The 20,315-nt window shown below is 40.7% G+C and overlaps 1 protein-coding gene across 2 annotated transcripts in view; it reads right to left on the minus strand.

The window, feature by feature from the left end:
• The window catches only part of AQP9 (aquaporin 9), a 95,151-nt gene that overhangs the window by 42,766 nt on the left and 32,070 nt on the right, over window positions 1-20,315 (minus strand). Inside the window, exon 1 of one of the 2 annotated variants that reach the window (XM_054513520.2) lies at window positions 784-1,939. The exons of the other annotated variant lie outside the window; for it this stretch is intronic. Within the exon in view, the coding sequence (XP_054369495.1) occupies window positions 784-894 (111 nt within the window). The 5' untranslated portion in view covers window positions 895-1,939. Of the gene's footprint in view, window positions 1-783; window positions 1,940-20,315 lie in introns of those variants that run through there. 2 annotated transcript variants of the gene reach the window in all.

Consider the following 20,315-nt stretch of genomic DNA (forward strand, 5'->3'; position numbering starts at 1 on the left):
GCCACTTAAGTAAACTGCCCAGTTTTTCATTAATAGCTGTGCAATTCCCTGGCCAAGACCCTTGAGTCATTCTTAGAATCAGTCCTTCCTTTAGATAGATAGATGATAGATAGATAGATAGATAGATAGATAGATAGATAGATAGATAGATAGGATGATAGATAGATAGATAGATAGATAGACAGACAGACAGAAGGCTCTTGTAACTGTCTCATTAAAGACCTTTAGAGATTAGCTTAAGGTAAATAGAGGGGGGAAAATCACGGAAAACCAAAGCTGGATGGTTGCAGAATATATATTTCTACTTCGCGAAATTTCTAACTTACTAAAAGTCAAGTGATCTGACAACACAAGCCTTGCCAAGCATTTGTACTACTGAGTTGTTTCTTGCCATTCATATTTATTGACTGCTGATCCTTATTTAAGGGGCGAGTCACTTCAATGTTTGTGGGAAAGGAACATGGTATACATCAGTTAATCAATGAGAAAAATTTCTAACAGCTGAATTTAATCAAAGCCAGCTCAGAGTCTGAGTAAATCTCTGAAATGAAGAAAGTAGTTTATTCCCCTTCTCCAACCCCCATCAACTCTTGAGAATAAATGAAATGAGTAAATGGAAACCTAACCTGTGGCCAGTAAATAGCCAAACAACCTGGAAGTAACGTGCTGTTTCCTGGAAGAGATAAATCTGGAAACAAACTTAAGGAAAACAAAACAAAACTATCCGCCACCAGCTACGTAGAAAGAGAGGCATAACTGGGTCAGAATTCAGGAAATACTTACAATCATTATGAAGGTGCCCAAGAACTCAGAGACTGTTGCTTTAGCTAAGCTGCTCTTCAAGACCAGCTTCTGCTTGAAGCTTTTCCCCTTTTGCCCCTTCCCAGGCTGCATCGTGGGGCTTCTCCAAGAACCACTCTCTCCACCAGTCCCTGCTTCTTCTGGCCCCTACTTCACTCGCACGTGAAAACTGAAGTTTTAGCAACTGCTCAGATTCCTGGAGATGTCCGGTGAGATTCTCTGACTGTACAAACGCTGTCCCAATTGCAGCCCGTGACTTAATCCTCTCCTGGTGAAATTGTCATCCCCTGTTCACTGTTGTTTATCTGACTTTGTGAGTTACAGTCTGAAATCCCCAAAACGATCCTTTTTGTGCCTGATAGATTAATCATTACCTTTATTCTCAAGGTATTTTTTTCCTCTGTTGGTTTTTTTTTTTTTTTTTTTTTCCCAAGAGATGAGAAAGGAGATGTTGTGCTGGTTGTGTTGCCAAAAACCACAGCGATGGGCTCCAGTCCAGAAGAGATTTCATGTTACACAACTGCAGGCTTCTGATTTTTTTTTCCCCCTATTCAGAAGTGGGTGGTTGGGGTGCAGTTTGGGATTATCAAATCAGGTATACATACATCCAATGTAAACATTCTCTTCTGAAGGAACTTTTCATGCACGTTGGAGAATATGGAGAAAATACAGATGTGTTGTTCTGCAAGATTAATCACTCTTGTTTTCTTCCAGTATCATTTCAGTGATTTAATGACACCTCCCTAAGGGTGGTAAAAACAATTGCATCCATTCTAGAGATGGAGAAATTAACATACAAAGAGACCATTGCAAGTTTCACACTGCAAGACTTTAGGACAGGATGGATCTCCTCCTTGGTTACTATAGCTGGGCTTCATCTACAAACTGGGATCCAAGAATCAGAACGATGGAGAAAGCGACTTGTTGACTTTCTTCTGAAGGATTCCAGAAACTTGAAAACCAAGTTTCTCCCCTTCATTTTCCATGAAATATTTAAGCAAAACACATAGAAAATAAACAATAGTGGCTTGAAACTCTATACTGCCTGAAGATCAAAGAGACACCCCAGTTAAACAAGAAAGGGATTAAATACACTGAAACAAGGCTTCTAGGTTATACCATTGAAGTTTGATGAATTAACGTCCTTGCAGGCAACAGGCTCTTTAGGACTAGCATTCTGTCATGTCAAGTATTCAAGCCTTGCTTCTCAAAACTAGTTTGTCTGAAGAAATAGAATCCAGCAGTTGTTTCTGAATACCAAGGCAGTTTCATAGCATTAGTACCCACGCTCTGTGCTTCCTCCCAATCCTCCCACAGAGAAGCCAGTTCTCTTTCAGGCCTTCCCCTCCCTTTGCAGGAGGCCTACAGTCATTTCCAGCTGAGGAGGCAGGCAGGCAGGCAGGCAGGGAGGGAGAAGAGGTCTGGAGAAAACAGCTGTTTAGAGTCTAAGTACAGAAGGAGATACCTAATCTAGAGGTGAAATACAGAGTTTAGGCCTAAAAAAATTAGAACTTGCCAGAGGGCACACCATCCCAGAGCCAGGACAAGAATGCAGCATTTTTGGCTTTAACTCTTGGTTAAGTTATCATGGATACCATTGTCTAGAAGGATTACTGATGACTACCCTATTCCCAAGTCCCATCGGGTGGACCAGAGAAACAGGACTTTATTGCTGTGACTATAACTAACACTACACAAGAGTGTTCTTTGGTCTCTTCATTCACTCATCTCACAAATATTTATGGCATACTCATTATGTGCTAAACACTGCACTTAGCAAAGCACACAGAGTTCTTGCCCTTTACAGAGCTTAGAGTCTAGTGAGGGAGATAGGCATAGGGAAATAATCATACACACAGAAATATGAAATCACAACTGAGATGTATGCTATAAAGATGGAAGACATATTTCTATGAGCAAATAAAAGAGGGGGATTTCACCTGAACAGAGAGATCTCAGATGGCTTCTCCAGGGAAATCATGTCCCAGCTGAGATCAGAAGGAAGTGTAGGGTTTAACTGCACGAAGTGGGGAAGGAAGTGCATGTACAATGGCCTTGGGGAGTGGGGGTGGGAACAGTATTCAAGAACAAAAGGAATCTACTGCCTGACTCCCAGAGACAGTGAAGGAACACAGTGCAAAATGAACCTGGAGCCATGGGTGGGAGTCAGACCACACAGACTGAGCCTATAAATAACATTCAGGGCTAAAAGCAATGATAAGCTGCATAGGTGGTTTAAGTGAGAACACAACACTACCAAATTTGAGTTAAAAAAAATCATCCTGGCTGTGAGGTGGAAAGGAGATTGGAAGGGGCCTAAAGTAGGCATAGGTAAACCCACTGGAGGATATTACAGAATCCCAGGACTGGGTGGCTTTGACAATGGAGAGAAGAACTTTAGATCTTAAAATTGGAAGAACTTGGAAGCGTGGCTACGGAAGGTGAGGAGAGGGACTCAGCAGAGTTGATTCCTGGGGAAGGAGGTGCTAAGTACTGGGAGAGAAAACACCCAAAGAGGACCAGGACTGCTGTGGCAGATGGTGACGTCTGTGTGTGCAGATTACGCCTCAGGGGCTTTCTGGCGCTTCGGAGAAAAGATAGTTGAGTAGGAAGAGATATGGTTCTGGAATCAGAGGAGAGGTTTGTGTGCTCATAGACGTGATAATTGAAGCCAAGAATAAAGTTGAGCTTGCCTGGGGGCAGAATTTGAAGAAAGCAGAGGCTGAGTTTGTGGTACTGGACATTCCATGCTCACGTGGAGAATGAAATCTTTGTTATCTCACTTATTCTGCTTTCAGATGACAGTCACACTCTCACCTTCATCACCATGAACAACTTCTCATCAAACATAACTCACTCACACTCTCCTTTGCACCCTCCCACCAAAGTTCCTATTGGAAATATGGGGCCGCTTAGTTTCTTTCATTCATTCATCATTCATTCATTCATTCATCCATCCATCCTCCATTCCTTCATTCACTCACTCTTTCAGAAAAAGCTTTAACTGAGTATATACCATGTGTCAGACACAGGGGATTCAAAATTAGGAAAACAGAAGTCTAGTGCTAAGGCATTATATAGTCTGAGTGACAAAGTGACAAAGACTTCCAAATGAATACATCATGTAGCAAATGCTAAGCATATGCAAAGCACTGAACTAAAATTCCAGCTATCACCACATGGACATCTGAGAGTTCACTGTACATTGTCAACGTATCGACTAGTCCTGCCACCAAGAGTTCTAGAACCATGCTCCCCTAGATGCAGTGCCATGCTGACTCTCCAGTGCCAGCCTACCCAGCTCTCACCCCCCCGACTCTGTTACTCCCTGACCTCAATGTTCTCTTCTTCTCTATCTGGTTGTACCTTGAGTAACCATCTTTGCCTCCATTCATGGGCTTCAACAAGTCTGGTGTTCATAAGGAGAACTATCTCACACTCTGACCTCACTTCCTCAACCTCTTCTACTTGACCAACTCTATCTCCACTCTAGTTCAGAAGCCCCTTTGATGGCCATTGTTGGAATGTGTCACCATCTCCTCTTTGAGAACCTTTCACGAGAAGGCACATCTCACTGACTAAAACTTCCACTTCTCACATTTCACCCACTCTCTAACTTTCACAAATGTGCTGCACATCCTCCTCATAAATTTCAGTCCCTCAGTTATTTCCTGTCCACTCAGTTCTTAGCCTTGTGGTCATCCAGGTTAACAATGCACTTACCAGTATCTCAGGTTCCACTGACACACTGACTTCCTCCTACATCCACGCTGCCAAAGTCCAACTCTGAGTCTACCTAGCCACCTATTTCTCTCTCTTTGAAAGCTATAGGTAACATATGAATTTAAGCCTGCTTCTCCCTCTCCCATTCCCCTTGCTTGTGTTCCCACTCTCGCTGTGTCTCTGTCAAATAAATAAATAAAATCTTAAAAAAAAAAAAAGACAATTATGTAAAGAAAAAGAAGCAGATATAAATTACAACTTTTTGCTACTTGGCCTGTCTCTCATACCACACTGATGCTTAGAAGGTTAAAAACTATGTTGACTGGGGGCGCCTGGGTGGCTCAGTCGTTAAGCGTCTGCCTTCAGCTCAGGTCATGATCCCAGGGTCCTGGGATCGAGCCCCGCATTGGGGTCCCTGCTTCTCCCTCTGTCACTCCCCCTGCTTGTGTTCCCTCTCTCGCTGTGCCTCTCTCTTCAAATAAATAAAATCTTAAAAAAAAAAACCTATGTTGACTGTGTTGGATACCCAGCACCTGGTATGCCTATGGCATGTAATCTTTGAATAAACACATGTGGAGTTAGGGAGTGAAGAAACTCTTCACTTTCAGTTGAAGAAACTGAAGCCCAAGAGAGCAGTGACCTGTCTAAAACCAGGCAGTTGGTAGGACAGTGAGGATTCACAGCTGAACCTTTGGACTCTGGATCCAATGTACCTTCTACCATTGCTCAAACACAGTAGGGAAATCTGATTTTGTCACAAACTGAAAGATTTTGGCTTATGGATAGATTTTTATTCAAACTTTCCTAATTTCTTTATAATGTGCTATTGCACAGAATGAACACACTATAAGATTTCCTGGGTAGAATTGCAGCTCTGTGAGAATGAGGCCAAGGCCAAGGCGTTGGCAAGTGCCACTTGGTCTGGATGGACTCCACAGCCCCAGCCACATGCATCTCTCAATCACACAAAGCTGATCACACAGGCTGGGAGTGATCTACAAATCTGTCTCCAGAACTGCAAAAACAAAAGCAGGTGCCCTCCTGATAGCGCATTCGCAACAACAATCGTGTATAGCTCAGTTACTATTATAGTTTCAACTTCAGTATTTCAGGAGCCTAAATTATTCATCAGGTTGGGGGTTGGGGTGAGGAGTCACATGTCTCACAAGGACGCCCATTGCCCTGGAAGTCCACGCATCCCCGCACTAGCAAGGATGCTGGACACAATATCTTGAGAAAGGCGCTGAAGGCCCCCCAAGTCTCTCAGCAGTTGGGATAGGAATGCATTGCTTGTTTTTCAAACTCTGCCAGTGGAGAGCCCCAAATGCCTACTAGTTGCTGTATAATAGCCCAGTGTGCTCTCCACACAGTCCTGAGAACCTGGGAGTTCCTTCTTGTTCTAGTAAGTAGCTAGCACTCGTTCAGTTGGTTATATTGTCAGTCATTATCTATGAAAGTGCTAGATCAGAACGCTTTCCTTTCAGAAGCTACTCCACAAATTTTAATTCTAACTGCTCCATTAGGCCAGAGGACAACAATATCTCTTTGTAGAGCTCTTTTCAGGGTAGACCCCTTCTCCTAATTTTATATTTATTGTAGCATGGGGAGAGACCGCAATGATCACTGGTCCACTTCCTGGTAAAGACATTAAATAAAGGGTTTAAGGAGAAGGTGACCTTTACCTGATCCTCAGAGAAGACGTGGCACCCTAAGCTAAAGAACATCCTGGAGTTCTTTCTCCAAGACTTGTAGGAGACTCCCGTGAGACACCGAGGCATACATGGGAGGTAAGTTTCCCTCATCTCCTGAATTCACTATGGGCTTTATTATTATTACAATTTTTAAAAATTAACTTCTTAGCTGATGAAAAATATAATGACCGCTAGAAATTTTAAAACAAAATCATATTTTCAAATAAACCATTATCGAGGAGCTCACTGCAAAACACACCACTGGCAACAAAACTTTTGTCCTTGGTAGTAAGTTAAGAGTGTGTTTTGAAATGCTGTATTTCTCAATGGAAGTACACTCTCAAAATATCTCTAAACGTCTTCTAGTTTAATACAAAGAATTTAGAGACTATGGTAGTGGCTCCCTCATATAGACCTTATACAGATTAATCTCTGAATAATTGATCAAATCTCCACATAGCCGAGGTACTTAAACAGTTGAATTGATAAAAATAACCAATCAACTAATAATCACAGAAGCAGTACAGAAAAAATCTAAAGTCAACTCCATTTTGACTGAATTGTCTGAATTGAACACAATCATAACTAATGTGTGCTCAGTGAAGGGATCTTTGGCTTCATGATTTTCATGACCTCTATGATCTGAGTTCATTGATCTTCTGGGTACAAAGACGAAGAATATCTGTTTACCCAAAAGTTTGCTCAGAGAGAATTTGTTTAAGGGAAAGTGTGTTGACTAAAAGCAAGGCCACTTTTATTTTTGTTTGTTCTATGATATCAAAGGGTTTAACTGCTAAAAGTTGGTATGCTACTAAAGAACATGAGGGGAAACATTACAATCAGTTTGAAACAAAATGGCAGTCACATTTTTCAAATGAGCACTTAATCTATCATTTAAAAATATCTATTATATTTGGTACACAGAGAGAGTTAAAATGATATCTTTATCCACTCCTTGAAACATATTGGGCCTATTACCTGTATTGTCTATAGTCTGGTACATTGTTCTTATCCACATTGATTCAGTTCAGTTCAACAAACAGTTTTTGCATATACAAGTGTCTGCCACTGTGCTAGGTTCTGGGCACATGAAGATCAATGAGAGCAGCCTGGGCCTTTAAGATTATCTCAATCCAGTGAAGAAACCACATAGATTGTTGGTAAATTTGACAAATGCATGAATGACCGAAATGGGTGAATTCCTGGAACTTCTTGTCCCTAAAAAGATGTTAAGGAAAAAGGTTAACTCTCTTATGAAAGGAGATTGACCTTTGAATGGAATCAACTGAGACCCAGGATGTTGTCTTCAGCTTTCCTAGGTCTAAAACTGAATTTCACTATGTTTCCTATATGTGACTAAGCCCTGGAAGACTGACTGAAGTTACCAAATTCACTTGGTGCTGACTAATAAATGACATGCCTGCTTATTAGTTTGTCATGTGAAAAACATTACACTCCTCCTGGCTGATCCACACACACCTCTTCGGTAGTACGGTCTTCATAGAAGCCAACCTGGAAAACATGGATTAGCACAGGAGGAACTGGCTGCCTTAACAATTGTTCTTTCCACACACAGCCTCCCTTCAAAGAAAGATCTGCTTTCTATTTTGCACTCAGGAATTCTCTCTCCAGGCTCCAAATTCACCTGAATCTGATGACTGCATCTTGTTGGCTTCTTTTCATACTCCCTTTTCTTAACCAGGTTTTCATCTTTCAGTTCAACTGGTTTGGGATTGATATTTCCTTAGATGGTCCCTAGTTTTCAACTTGACTTTCACCCCTGGCTTCTGTCCTTCAGATAACTCTTGGCACTGAATCTACTAGTTTCCACCAACCAGAATCTTTCTCCAACCAATAGTCTAGCACCCTCCTCCTTATCACTTTGCCCTGGAGAGGATTCAGAAAGTAATCTGATTCATGCACCCATTTCTACTGTGGGGATGTATCCATGGAAGGAATTAAGAACATGTGTCCATTGGTTAGGACTCCATTAGCAGTTCTGGAGACAATTCCTTCTTTTGAGAGAGAGAGAGAGAGAGAGTAGAGTATGGGATTGAATGTGTAGGCCCCAGAGTTAAGAGAGCTTGAGTTTCTATTTTCCTGTCACCACTCAATAGGTGGTGGTACTTTGGGCAAGTTATTAGCTGCTTTGCACCTCAGCTTCCTCATTTGTAGAAAGGGGATTATAATAGCTCATACCTCATAGGACTGTTCTGAGGAGTAAATGAATTCTTTAATGTAACACAATCCATATGCACACAGGAAACACACAATACTTGTTCCTGTTCTTCATTCTATACTTTTTCTAGATTCTAAGCAGCCCCTTTCCTTTAGGACAGCACAATGACCTGAGATGTTTCACAATACACTTGAGTGGGTTATAGTTTCAGAGTAACACCCTCTTGATTTGATGCAGGACTAGATTAGATTAGACCTCACATTCACATTTGCATACCATCTCCAGGGTACACAACTTAGCAGGTGCCTAATCGCAGTAACAACAGCCACCACTTATCAAGCACTTTTTATGTGCCAGGCACCACGCAAATTGCTTTATGAATATTACCATACATAATGTTGACAACATCCTTGTAAAAGAAGGTATTGTTTTTGCAGTTCTAAAGATGAGGAAACTAGGCTTCCGGGCCCTAGGACATTTGCCTGGGATGGGTAGCAACTGGAGGAACCCTGATTTGAACCAAGATCTTCCTAGTTTCAGAACCCATGCTTTTCTCCAGAATGTTCTATTGTCTTCTTCATAAAATTCAGAGTGACCCTTTCCTTAAGTTGTCTGCATACTGTAGGGGTAAATTCTTATAGACTCCCCAAATAATGACACAGGGTACCTTCTTATAGACTCCCCAAATAATGATACAGACCTCATTGTCCATAATCAATTCAGGCCAGATGCCCAGAACTTCTGGGGACAGCCTTGGTTGTACCTTTTGGCAGTAGGCTGTCCTGCATTTTATTTATTGCTTTTGCTTCTATTGTGCTATTGTTATTTTAGCACCAATTCAGGATTCCTTATCTTAACAGAAACCAATGAACTGAAACTTTTCTGTCTGACTAGCCTTCTGACTGAAAACCAATTTACTAATCATAGAGTTAATCAATTCTTAACCTAGAGTTCTAAATTCCTCTCCTGCTGTGGACAGGCTTGGTTCTGGGGTAGACCCCCATGTAGGAGTCAGCATATCTATTGGCTACATGTTGAGGGCATCCTCCTCACGGCCATGAGGCTTCCATGGTACCTTCCATGGTGATCATCCCATCCCTTCTTGGCTCTACTCAATTCCTGGCGGAGGAAGCAGGCCCCAAAACTCTGTCCTGGGGTGCTCCCTCGAGCCTGAGTCTGGCTTCTGGGTATTCCACATACACGAATGCTCCCCTTGGAGATCCTAAGTCCTGAGATAAACCGGGAACTTGGATTTTGGCTCCATAGGGCAGGCTTGTAACTGGGGCCACGGATGCCACAGTGCTTGGCTCTGGGGGTCCCACGCAGACTAGGTGCGGCCAGTGGCCGCTGACAAAATCCAGAGGCAGAGAGATAAGTGGAGGCAAAACCAGAAAGGAATTTATTTCACTGAGGCCAGCACCGGGAAGACAGTGGACTAGTGTCTCCAAGACTTCAAAGTTCCGAAAACACTTCCAGGCCTATGTTCAGGAGAACGTGGGACAGAGGTTGGTGGATACGTGCAGGTGGGCAGTACAGGTCAGGTGGAGCCTCATCTTGGTGTCAGTTTTGCGGAGTCTCGCTGGCTCAGTGCAGTCCTTATTGCTCGGGGGTAGTTTCAGTTCCCCTAAGAGGATGCTTTGCCCGCAGGGTCTTTTGCCAGTTAAGAGATAAGCTGGAAAGAACTTACTTAATCAGGAAGTGCAGACTGAGGTCAGAATGGAGGTAGCTGAAGTCCTCTTTCAGGCTCTGTATCATGGGCGTTCCCCCATAACTTTTCCCGTCAAACTTTCTTGTCTTTCTACCTTCTCCATTTCTTGTTAACCTATCTTTATTCTCTTGGTCTCTCAGATTTACAGTCTGGGAGTCACCTTCGATGTTTTTCTGTCCTTAAATTGCATGCCTAGCCTTCTACCATAGTTTCTCAGACATTTACAATATCTTTTCCTATCCCGCTGTCACAGCCCTAAGCCTTTTCATTATGTGTATGAGGTATTAACATAACCTGTGAGCTCCAGAGTTTTCAACCTAAGAACCAAACACCCCCTAGAAAGTCAATACATAAGCTCTAATGGGTCTGTAAAACCCCCAAAATTATTTTTAAAAATACTGATGTGCTGGTGTGCATACACATGCATTTTTCTTTTTTTTCCAAGTTTTTATTTAATTTCCAGTTAGTTGACATACAGTGTAATATTAGTATCAGGTTTAGAATATAGTGATTCATCACTTACATACAACACCTGGTGCTCATCACAAGTGCCCTCTTTAATACCAATCACCCATCTAGCCCATCCCCACCCACCTCCCTCTATCAACCCTTGGTTTGCTCTCTATAATTAAGAGTCTGTTTCTTGGTGTGCCTCTCTCTCTTTTCCCATGTTCAATTATTTTGTGTCTTAAATTCCACATGAATGAAATCATATAGTATTTGTCTTTCTCTGACTTACTTATTTCACTTAGCATTTTACTCTCTAGCTCCATTCACATCGTTGCAATTGGCAAGACTTCATTCTTCTTGATAGCTGAGTACTATTCCAGTGTGTGTGTGTGTGTGTGTGTACCACATCTTTTTTAACCATTCATTAGTCTATGGACATCTGGGCTGTTTCCATAATTTAGCTATCGTTGATAATGATGCTATAAACATCGGGGTGCATGTATCCCTTCAAATCAGTGTTTTTGTATCCTTTGGGTAAATACCTAGTATTGCTGGATCATAGGGTAGTTCTATTTTTAACTTTTTGAGGAACCTCCATACTGTTTCCCAGAGTGGCTGCACCAGTTTGTATTCCCATCAACAGTGTTAAGAGAGTTCCCCATTCTCCATACCCTTGACAATACCTGTTGTTTCCTGTGTTGTTAATATTAGTCATTTTGACTGGTATGAGGTGATAACTCATTGTAGTTTTGATTTCTATTTTCATGATGCTGAGTGATGTTGAGGATCTTTTTTTTTTTAAGATTTTATTTATTTATTTGACAGAGAGAGACAATGAGAGAGGGAACACAAGCAGGGGGAGTAGGAGAGGGAGAAGCAGGCTTCCTGCGGAGCAGGGAGCCCGATGCGAGGCTTAATCCCAGGACCCAAGGATCATGACCTGAGCCGAAGGCAGACGCTTAATGACTGCGCCACCCAGGTGCCCCTGATGTTGAGGATTTTTTCACGTGTCTGTTGGCCATCTGGATATCTTCTTTGGAAAAATGTTTATTCATGTCTTCTGACCATTTTTTAACTGGATTATTTGTTTTTTTGGGTGCTGAGTTGTATCAGTTCTTTATATATTTTGGATACTAACCCTTTATCAGATACGTCATTTGCAAATATCTTTTCCCATTCTGTAGGTTGCCTTTTAGTTTTGTTGATTGTTTCCTTTGCTGTGCAGAAGCTTTTTATTTGATTAAGTCCCAATAGTTTATTTTTGCTTTTGTTTCCTTTGCCTCAGGAGATATATCTAGAAAGAAGTTGCTATGACTGAGGTCAGAGGGGTTGCTGCCTGTGTTCTCCTCTAGGATTTCGATGGTTTCTTGTCTCACATTTAGGTCTTTAATCCATTTTGAGTTTATTTTTGTCTATGGTGTAAGAAAGTAGTCCAGTTTCATCCTTTTGCATGTTGCTGTCCAGTTTTCCCAACACCATTTGTTGAGGAGACGGTCTTATTTCCATTTATTCTTTCCTACTTTGTCGAAGATTAGTTGACCATAAAGTGTGGTTTCATTTCTGGGTTTTCTGTTCTGCTCTATTGATCTATGTGTCTGTTTTTGTGCCAGTATCATACAGTCGTGATCACTACAGCTTTGTAATATAATTTAAGTCTGGAATTATGATACTTCCAGCTTTGCTTTTCTTTTTCAAGATTGCTTGGCTATTCAGGGTCTTTTGTGGTTCCACACAAATTTTAGCATTGTTTGTTCTAGTTCTGTGAAAAATGCTGGTGGTATTTTGATAGAGATTATACTAAATGTATAGATTGCTTTGGGTAATATAGACATTTTAAAAATATTTGTTCTTCTAATCCATGTGCATGGAATGCTTTTCCATTTTTTTGTGCTCTTCAATTTCTTCCATCAGTGTTTTATAGTTTTCAGAATACAGATTTTTTTTACCTCTTTGGTTAGTTTTATTCCTTATGGTTTTTGGTGCAATTGCAAATGGGATCGATTCCTTGATTTCTCTTTTTGCTGCTTCATTATTGGTGTATATTGGTGCATAGAAATGCAACAGATTTTTGTATGTTGATTTTGTATCCTGAGACTTTAGTGAATTTGTATATCAGTTCAGCAATTTTTTGGTGGAATCTTTTAGGTTTTCTGTATAGACTATCATGTCATCTGCATATAGTGGAAGTTTTACTTCTTCCTTACAATTTTGGATGCCTTTTATTTCTTTCTGTTGTCCGATTTCTGAGGCTAGGACTTCCAGTACTATGTTAAATAACAGTCATGAGAACAGACATCCTTCTCTTATTCCTGACCATAGAGGAAAAGCTCTCAGTTGTTCCCCACTGAGGATGATATTAGCTGTGGGTTTTTCATATATGGCCTTTATGATATTGAGGTATGTTTCCTCTAACCCTACTTTGTTGAGGGTTTTTATCATGAATGGATGTTGTACTTTGTCAAATGCTTTTTCTACCTCTATTGAAAGGTTCATATGGTTCTTATCCTTTCTTTTATTGATATGGTGTATCACATTGATTTGCCAATATTGAACCATGCTTGCAGCCCAGGAATAAATCCCACTTCATCATGGCGAATGATTCTTTTGATGTACTGTTGGATTCAATTTGCTGGTATTTAATTGAGAATTTTTGCATCCATGTTCATCAGGGATACTGGCCTGTACTTTTCCTTTTTAGTGGATTTTTTGTCTGGTTTTGTCATCAGGGTAATGCTGGCCTCATAGATTGAATTGGAAGTTTTCTTCCATTTCTATTTTTTGGAATAGTGTGAGAATAGGTATAAATTCTTCTTTAAATGTTTGGTAGAATTCCCCTGTGAAGCCATCTGGCCCTGGACTTTTGTTTGTTGGGAGATTTTTGACTACTGATTTAATTTCTTTGCTGGTTATCGGTTTGTTCAAGTTTTCTATTTCTTTCTGTTTCAGTTTTGGTAGCTTATATTTTTCTAGGAATTTATCCGTTTCTTCCAGGTTGTCCAATTTGTTGGCATGTAATTTTTCATAATATTCTCTTATAATTGTTTGTATTTCTGTGGTGTTCGTTGTTATTTCTCCTCTCTCATTTGTGATTTTATTTATTTGGGTCGTTTCTCTTTTCTTTTTAATAAGTCTGGCTAGGGGTTTATCAATTTTATTAATTTTTTTCAAAGAACCAGCTCCTGGTTTCATCGATCTGTTCTATTGGTTTTTTTTTTTTAGTTTCTATATCATTTATTTCTGCTCTACTCTTTATTATTTCCCCTCCTCCAAGCTTTAGGCTTCATTTGTTGTTATTTTTCTAGCTTCTTTAGGTATTAGGTTGTTTGAGATTTTTCTTGCTTCTTGAGGTAGCTCTGTATTGCTATATACTTCCCTCTTATGACTGCTTTTACTGCATCTCAGAGGTTTTGAACTGTCATGTTTTCATTTTCATTTGTTTCCGTGTATTTTTAAAATTTCTTCTTTGATTTCCTGGTTGACCCATTCATTCTTTCAAAGCATGCTGTTTAGTCTCCATGTATTTGTAATCTTTCCAAATTTTTTCTTGTGGTTGACTTCAAGTTCTATAGCGTTGTGGTCAAAAAATATGCATGGTATGATCTCAGTCTTTTTGTACTTGTTGAGGCCTGATTTGTGACCTAGTATGTGATCTGTTCTGGAGAATGTCCCATGTGCACTTGAAAAGAATGTGTACTCAGGGCACCTGGGTTCCTCAGTTAGTTAAGCATCTGACTCAGTTTTGGCTTAGGTCATGATCTCGGGGTTGTGAGATTGAGCCCCGCCTTGGGCTCGGGGCTCAGAGAGCAGTCTTCTGGAGATTCACTCTCTCCCTCTCCCTCTGTCCCTCCTCTCTCTCTCAAATAAATAAATCTTTAAAAAAATATATGTATTCTGATTTAGGACATACATGCATTTTTCTATGTAAAATAATAGTTTTCATAAGTCTCTCAAAGGGAAACATGTCAGCTTGCTATTATCATTGAAATAAATTATCAAAAATTTACAGACCTAAAAAAACCAAAAATTTATTCTCTTACAGTTCTGCAAGTGACAAGTCTGAAATCCAAGTGTTGGCAGAGGTGCATTCTTGCTGGAGGCTATGTTCTCGCTTTTTTTTTAGTTTCTAGAGGCCACCTGCATCCTGTGGCTTGTGGCCCCTCTCTTGCATCTCTCCAATCTCTTGCTTCTGTTGCCATATCTGCTATTACTCATGCTGATCTCCTGCCTCCCTCTTAGAATGACTCTTATGATTACATTGGGCCCAGTCAGGTAATCCAGGATACTCTCCCCATCTCGAGATCCTTAACTTAATCACATTTGCAAAGTCTCTTTTGCCATATAACATTCACAGGTTCTGGGGATTAGAATATTAGAAAGATTTGGGGGGCATTATTCAATTTACCACAGGGGTTAATGCCCCAAATATGCTATTTTAACTGGTTTCTTTAAATACTCACACAAATATTTCTCAAACAGGACTCTCATCTTGCCATCTTCTGCATAAATTTACAATGACTTCTGCTTACCTATCAGATTAATATACTTTCTGAGCCCAGCATTCAAGGCTGTTAGCCAATGGGCCGCAATTGATCTCTCCAATCTCGTCCCCAACGTTCCACAATGTGAGACACTCAAAATCATTCCCTTAAGAATGCATTATTATTCCCAGCTCTGCCCCTGTTCACATTGTTGGCATGCCACACATAACCTCCTGACTCAGTCCTCTCCATCACTGTAATTTCCTTCCTTTTTATCAAAGACTTTCCTTCATGTCATTTATCATCCATAATATTTTCCTTTATGAAGCCTTAGAGTCATTGCTGACCAAAACTATAATCATGAATTATCTCTAGCTGAGGATGAACAAATATTCTAAGGGCAGAAGTTTCTTTTGCATTCCTCAAAACACCCAGAGGAGCTTATGCATGAAGAGTTCCTTCTACCTTTTTTACCTCTCCGCAGAAAACAAGTTTATACTCCACAAATACACTGTGTCCTTCTTTCTGGTCCTTTCTCTACTATCCAACAATAACTATTCTGAAATATGGTCCATCATGTGACTTACACAAAGAAAAAAGTTTGACGGACAAACATTTTTTAAAGAATTTTATTCAACTAATAAAACTAATAAAATTCTCTTTAGAACCCTGGGCAAATCCCCTGGTTAATAACAGGACCCTTCCACCTTCACCGTCTCCATTTGCTTCTCTTCTTGGCTCTTACTGCAGATTGTCTTTCCTCTAAGAACCCAGTTTCCTTTGTGACTTTTTATTCAACTAATAAAACCATTTTTATTTCAAACTGTGATATTTAAAAGCCCAAGAGATGTTTTGCAGGTTTTCCCCCCTATAAGGGATGGAGAAAGGGCACAATTTAGAAAAGTTTGAAGAGGGGGATTATTTTAATTTTAGTACAAAATAATGTGTGGTTTATTTATAGTGAGTTGAAAACACACCGAGTCTATCTTTTCCTCTTTCCATCAATTGGGGACAGGCGTGATTAAAGTGCCTGGACAAATTCTTGTAAAATTCTCTTTAGAACCCTGGGCAAATCCCCTGGTTAATAACAGGACCCTTCCACCTTCACCGTCTCCATTTGCTTCTCTTCTTGGCTCTTACTGCAGATTGTCTTTCCTCTGAGAACCCAGTTTCCTTTGTGACTTTATTTCCAATGATTCATTCTTCTACATCGCATTCTTGCTTGTATCTCTGAAACAAGGGAAAGAGACCAGCACTCCTGAATCCTCACTATTTCCTCTACCCTCATTCCTTTGAGTTCCAAATTCTTTGGCCACATTATGCCCCAAGAGCATGCAAATACTCCATGCCCCAAACTGAGTTGACTCTCTTCCCTGTAAAGCTTCTTCTCTCTTCTGTATCCCCATATCCACAAATGGAATCACCATCCACCCAGTCACTTCATCCAGAAACATCCTTAAATTAGCTCTCTTGTAAACTCTGTTTGTAATCCATCATCATGTTGTCTCAGTCCTGTCTCCTTTATGCTTCTAGAACTTGTTCTTTTCTCTCCCATTGCCACAGATTTAACCCAAGCTGATATACTTTCTCATGTGGACTACTACAAGAGTTTTCTAATGGAACTGGGTTTTTCCTCTGGTCTTGTTCTGCTCCAGTCCACCCTCCACATGGCCATAAGTGACACTCTAAAATGCAGACTGGAACATATAATTCTATTGTCAGTCCTCCACTGGTTCAATCAAGCTGTGTCTCAGTTGAAGGATCAGGCCAAGTGGGATGGGGTGGAGTCTATGGGTGACTTTCCTAGGAAATATTTCCTGGGTTTTTCCAGGTAGAATGTGCCACTTCCTCCTTTGTACCTTCTCTCACACATACCCTGTATATTCTTCTACCGCAACACCCATAACACTACAACACCCAGTTGTTCATATGCGTGTTCTTTTCTTATGCAAAGAAACCCTCTTGAAAACAAAGACTATGCAGCAGAGGATACTGATGCCTTGCCCTATGACCCTTTTGCTGACTCTGAGCTTCCCTGCAGCTACAGGGGACAAGCTGCTGTGCACAATGACATCTTCTTAGCTCAAGTGTTATGTTGATCTACTTTGCTGCCTGAGGGCTTTCTCCTCTGCCGTAGGAATTTGCTCTGCTCTGCAGAGCAGAAATGCCAGGGATGTATTGCTTCCAGGAGAGAAGGCTCGACCAATGAGTGACAGAAATCTACGGATAAATGCCCCAGCTTCCTGGCCCTTGACAGAACAATTCTGAGGCATGTTCTACATAGTTCCAAAGAGGATTAACAGAGGGATTCAGCCTCAGTTGTCCACAGTGCTTACCCACTCAGTAATGTACCCTTTACTGGCTTTTATCCCTCTCCTGTCATGACTTTCCCTGATTTTCCCCTTATATCCCTGGGATCATCCCCCAAGTAAACCAACTGCACCTTAATCCTCATCTCAGTATCTGCATTAGGAGGGATTTCAAACTAAGACTGAGAATTTCTTATTCATCTCATTGATACATTTTAAGAGCTTAATAAGTTTAATATATGAGTAAAAGAATAAATCCATGAGGGATATAATGATTCCCAGAGCCAGGGGGGAAGTTGTCCCATAGTCAGATCTGATGAGCAGGGATAGGACAGCAGGGAGTGAAGAGTGGTCCCAAATGGAGCCAGTGGTCATAAAGAGGCTGGAGCCAGAGAATGTGCAGAAGTTGGGGCAAAATCTGAAAAGCGAACCCATAAACAAACTAGCTGAATGGTCCAAGATTAGTAGGGACCACAAGGGTTTGTTTATTTAGGTCTAGAAGGGGCAGGTAGGGGTCACAGGTGGAGGTCAGAGTTGGAGTGATTTCTCTGAGCAACAAGGCAGAGCAGGGCATCCTGTAAAACAATTACACACAGCTCTCATTTATCTGTAAGTGATGACCGCCCAGCTTAATCTTTTCCCTCAGCTTACAACCTCAGTCGTCATGAACTAGCTCATGAGCTCACTTATTGTTCAAGGCTCATCTATCATCACTTCCCTTAGGAATCCGGCTCAGGGTTCCTACACAGCCATAGTTTAATATATGGTACCCAGCTATGCCATGTCATCTCTAGCTTCCATGCCTTTGCCTGTGCAATTTCCTTGGTGCAGAAAAGCTTCCCTGACTCCGTCATCCTATTTCACTTCCAATTGTCCTTCAACACTAGGCTCTAATGTTACCTCTTCCAGAAGACTGTCCCTGACCTCCTCCCCACTATTTCACAAACTCAGGGAAGTCTCTTTTTGTATACATAATACATGTACACAGAGCCATCAGCACCACCCATCCTAATTGGCTTCTCTATCTCCTTTATTAAACTGGGAGCTCTTTGATAGTAGAAGCTTCAACTTACTTCTCCTGATAGCCAACTTTTTCTTAGGACTCTGGCACAAAATTTAGCGCATTTAAAGTAGCTGCAGCAACATAGCTTTTATCTTCCCAATTCACTACATAAAAGCAGAGAGAATGACTGGATAGCAAAACCAAAAGTCCATGATCAACAATTATAGCAAAAATAAGTGACAAAGCCTCCCCACAACTTCCAAACTATAAAGAGGAGGGAACAAACCACCAATAGCTACAAAATATAAGTTCTATTGACTTCTTCTGCAGAGGGGGAATCATACCAGACTTTTTGACAACAAAAAAAAGTGTCTAAACTTATTATTGGGCTCAACCTTTCAGGCTGAAGAGTTTTGAGATTTTCAGTTAGCATTCTAATGAGTTTCTTAAAAAGAAGGCTTTTAAAAAATCACTTTATTTTCATACAAATCAAAACCACAATGAGATACCACCTCACACCAGTCAAAATGGCTAAAATTAACAAGACAGGAAACAACAAATGTTGGCAAGGATGCGGAGAAAGGGGAACTCTCTTAGAACATATTACTGTCATTTACAACTTTGAAAAATGCCCACTGTTGCAAAAAGAACTTGTCAGCACATGTTTTGAGTCTCTCATATCATACTTTTAATTATCTTAAAGAATGTAAACCTTTCACATTTCTAGCCCTCACTTTTATTTTTGGTTCCTTCTTTAATTCCTGAAACGGAATGAGTGAGTATGCCAGGGCACAGAGTTAAGAGGATTAGAAGAAACACAGTGGTCCTAATAAAAATCAAAACAACAACAAAAACCATTTCAAATTCCAAGTCAAGAGAGCAAGCCCATGCCAATTTAATGTATGCACATCCAAATTCTTATTTTTGGCCAAGACCCATGCTCATACACCTGGCAAGAAATTCCACCTCTGACCAAGAAACTTAAGTTTCTAAACTGTTTATATTGGTCTCCGTTAAGTAACCACCCAAATATCATCAACAAAGAGAGAGAGACAACTAATTCAATTGAGTAGAACCAATGTCAAGGTCCTGAAACACGTAGATTTATAGCACAAACAAATAATGAGACAAATAGACAAGTCCTTAAAATGGAACCATGTTTGGAGACTAAACCAAAGGCCGACAACCTCTCTCCAGCATGAACTGAAAGAGAAGAGGAACTGAATTAGGAACTGACAAAATTAAAGTGTCTGCAGAGAAAAATTGTCGCCAGAGTCGGAGGAACTGCCCAGGTGTATTCTGGAGAAAAGAAGAACAGAGTGGGACATGATAACTATCTTTGAATGTATAAAGGGATTTGAGGTGGAAGACATAGCAGATGACTCCAGAGGTAGGACTAGGATCAAGAGGTGGCATTAATAAGGAGGCATATTTGAGTTCCCTTAGGAATGGAACATTGATTTGTTCATACCATGCCTGTCTTGGGCTTAATGGCAAAGATGTGTGACTCAACCCATTTAGAAGTCACAGAAGGGTCTGTGACCCTTCACGGTGGGTTTGGAGGCAGCTTGCTCTTGTTACCTTCATCACCACTTCCTCCCTAGCGCTACATGTGCCCCAAAGCCCTGTCTCCTGCTGCTGCCACCTCTGTGAGTGGAGGCACTTCTTTGCCATCATTTCCCTGGGGATGCTTCTCATGAGCTCGGGTAGAATTCTCCCCCAAGGGATTACAACTCTTGACCAATTTGAGACTGTTAAACCTTTGAATGACCTGAAGGCCGACTGCTGGTTTCAACGTAAGGAAAGCCAAAGGTCAGCCCTTGCTTAAGCTAATCCTGTATAAACTATAATTAGCAAATATTTCTCTACAATATCTAATATTTGAATGCCACCCTTTGTAAGTTTCTAGTGCTGGTTTATTTTATAAAATTTATATCCCATTGACCATCAAGGATCCAATCACTATCTTACCA

The sequence above is a fragment of the Mirounga angustirostris genome, unplaced genomic scaffold (assembly GCF_029215605.1).
Source record: "Mirounga angustirostris isolate CCGP_5_RB_7025 unplaced genomic scaffold, mMirAng1.0.hap1 SCAF_9, whole genome shotgun sequence".
Taxonomy (NCBI): domain Eukaryota; kingdom Metazoa; phylum Chordata; class Mammalia; order Carnivora; family Phocidae; genus Mirounga; species Mirounga angustirostris.